This window comes from Penaeus monodon, chromosome 24 (assembly GCF_015228065.2).
Source record: "Penaeus monodon isolate SGIC_2016 chromosome 24, NSTDA_Pmon_1, whole genome shotgun sequence".
NCBI classification, from domain to species: domain Eukaryota; kingdom Metazoa; phylum Arthropoda; class Malacostraca; order Decapoda; family Penaeidae; genus Penaeus; species Penaeus monodon.
The window spans coordinates 31240865-31242247 of NC_051409.1; the positions used below are offsets into that span (position 1 = coordinate 31240865).

Below are 1383 nucleotides of genomic sequence, written 5' to 3' on the forward strand. Positions count from 1 at the left end.
ATGGATCGTCAAAATCATGTTTCAGCGATTTCATAGAACTGATCACAACCTGAACAATGACGAAGAAATGACCTATGTAAGCTCTGCCAGTATTCATGCATAAGTTCTTTACCCCCTGCAGAAAATGTTATTAATAGTGTCTCTGGATTCTAGTCATAAAACTTACTTTATATTTCATTCACTAAACTTGCCTGCAGATTCCATTCTGAAAACAACACGAATCTTCCATTCATAGGACAGTCACCACAATCCATTCACAAAATTGTCTTTGGATATCATCCGTAAAACCTCCAGAGCACTAATTCAACAAGACTTTATAAATGATACATGTAAACTTGTATTCTTCTGAAAGCTAAGCTATGATGACAGCTACAAAATTGCAACACATGAACTGCTTATCAAAAAGTAAGTTTATTATTTTCATGTGAAGGCAAATGTATTCTTGGGATCATTCACGTCTCTTATCGGATGGCTATTCTAAAAACTTCTCTAAGCTAAATGGCAACATTATGAGTATGATTCGTGAAGGAATGAAAATAACCCTTTTCAATTCATCACTATGCTCGTTTTCAAGTTATTTTGAAAAAAAGGAAAATCAATATTCATATAAAATAAGAGGTCTGATTTCTTCGTCTCAGAGGAAAAAAAAATCTGAAAAAGAGGATTTTAGTATTCACGACTTATTATGACAACTTATCTTAATTTTTAGACCACCACTGTGCAACACAAGATAAAAAAGGAAAGGACAAAATCCTCCTCCACCTGCAATAATGTTGTAAATCACATAATACCATTCCCAACCTCCTAATAACTGCTCTCACACTCTGGGGGATTGAAGTATCCGAAAACATTGAGTTCGTAAAGGCTGGCAAACACCATAAAGATGAGATACCAAAACATGAGGACAATCCCATACTTCTTGTCCAGCTTCCACCCATTCATGTGCGTTGCAACAATGAGGAACACGACAGTGGAGAAGAGGGAGACAGTGGAGTAAGTGAGGCCTGGAATAAAAAGGGATTTTCATCAGCAAAACAGAATTGGTGGCAGCAGTGGGATTATGAGGGTTTTGGAGAGTGGAGTGGTAATGGTAGTATTAATCACCATAACAATAATAAAACCTTTCGTTATTATCATTATCTATTTACTTCCTGCTCACTGAGATCATAATTAAAGTCACTAAAATCATCATTACAAATTACCTCTACTTTCGACTGGGACAATGGAACCAGGGTCAACAATGGCTGTTTTTAGGAACCATGGAAGACCTAAGCACAGGAGAATATCGAACACATTGCTGCCAATGGCGTTACTCACAGCCATATCACCAAAACCTGCAAAATTAGTAGGAAATTTAATACAGTCTAAATGTAAATGAATAAG

General features: G+C 36.2%; 1 protein-coding gene across 3 annotated transcripts in view; it reads right to left on the minus strand.

Annotated features, from left to right (window-relative positions):
* Positions 1 to 650: 650 nt before the first annotated feature.
* The window catches only part of LOC119588720 (probable sodium/potassium/calcium exchanger CG1090), a 38169-nt gene continuing 37436 nt past the window's right edge, over positions 651 to 1383 (minus strand). For all 3 annotated transcript variants that reach the window (XM_037937362.1, XM_037937360.1, XM_037937361.1), the window contains 2 exons: positions 1203 to 1334; positions 651 to 1004 (listed from right to left, as the gene is read on the minus strand). In XM_037937362.1, the coding sequence (XP_037793290.1) occupies positions 805 to 1004; positions 1203 to 1334 (332 nt within the window). In that variant the 3' untranslated portion in view covers positions 651 to 804. The remainder of the gene's footprint in view (positions 1005 to 1202; positions 1335 to 1383) is intronic.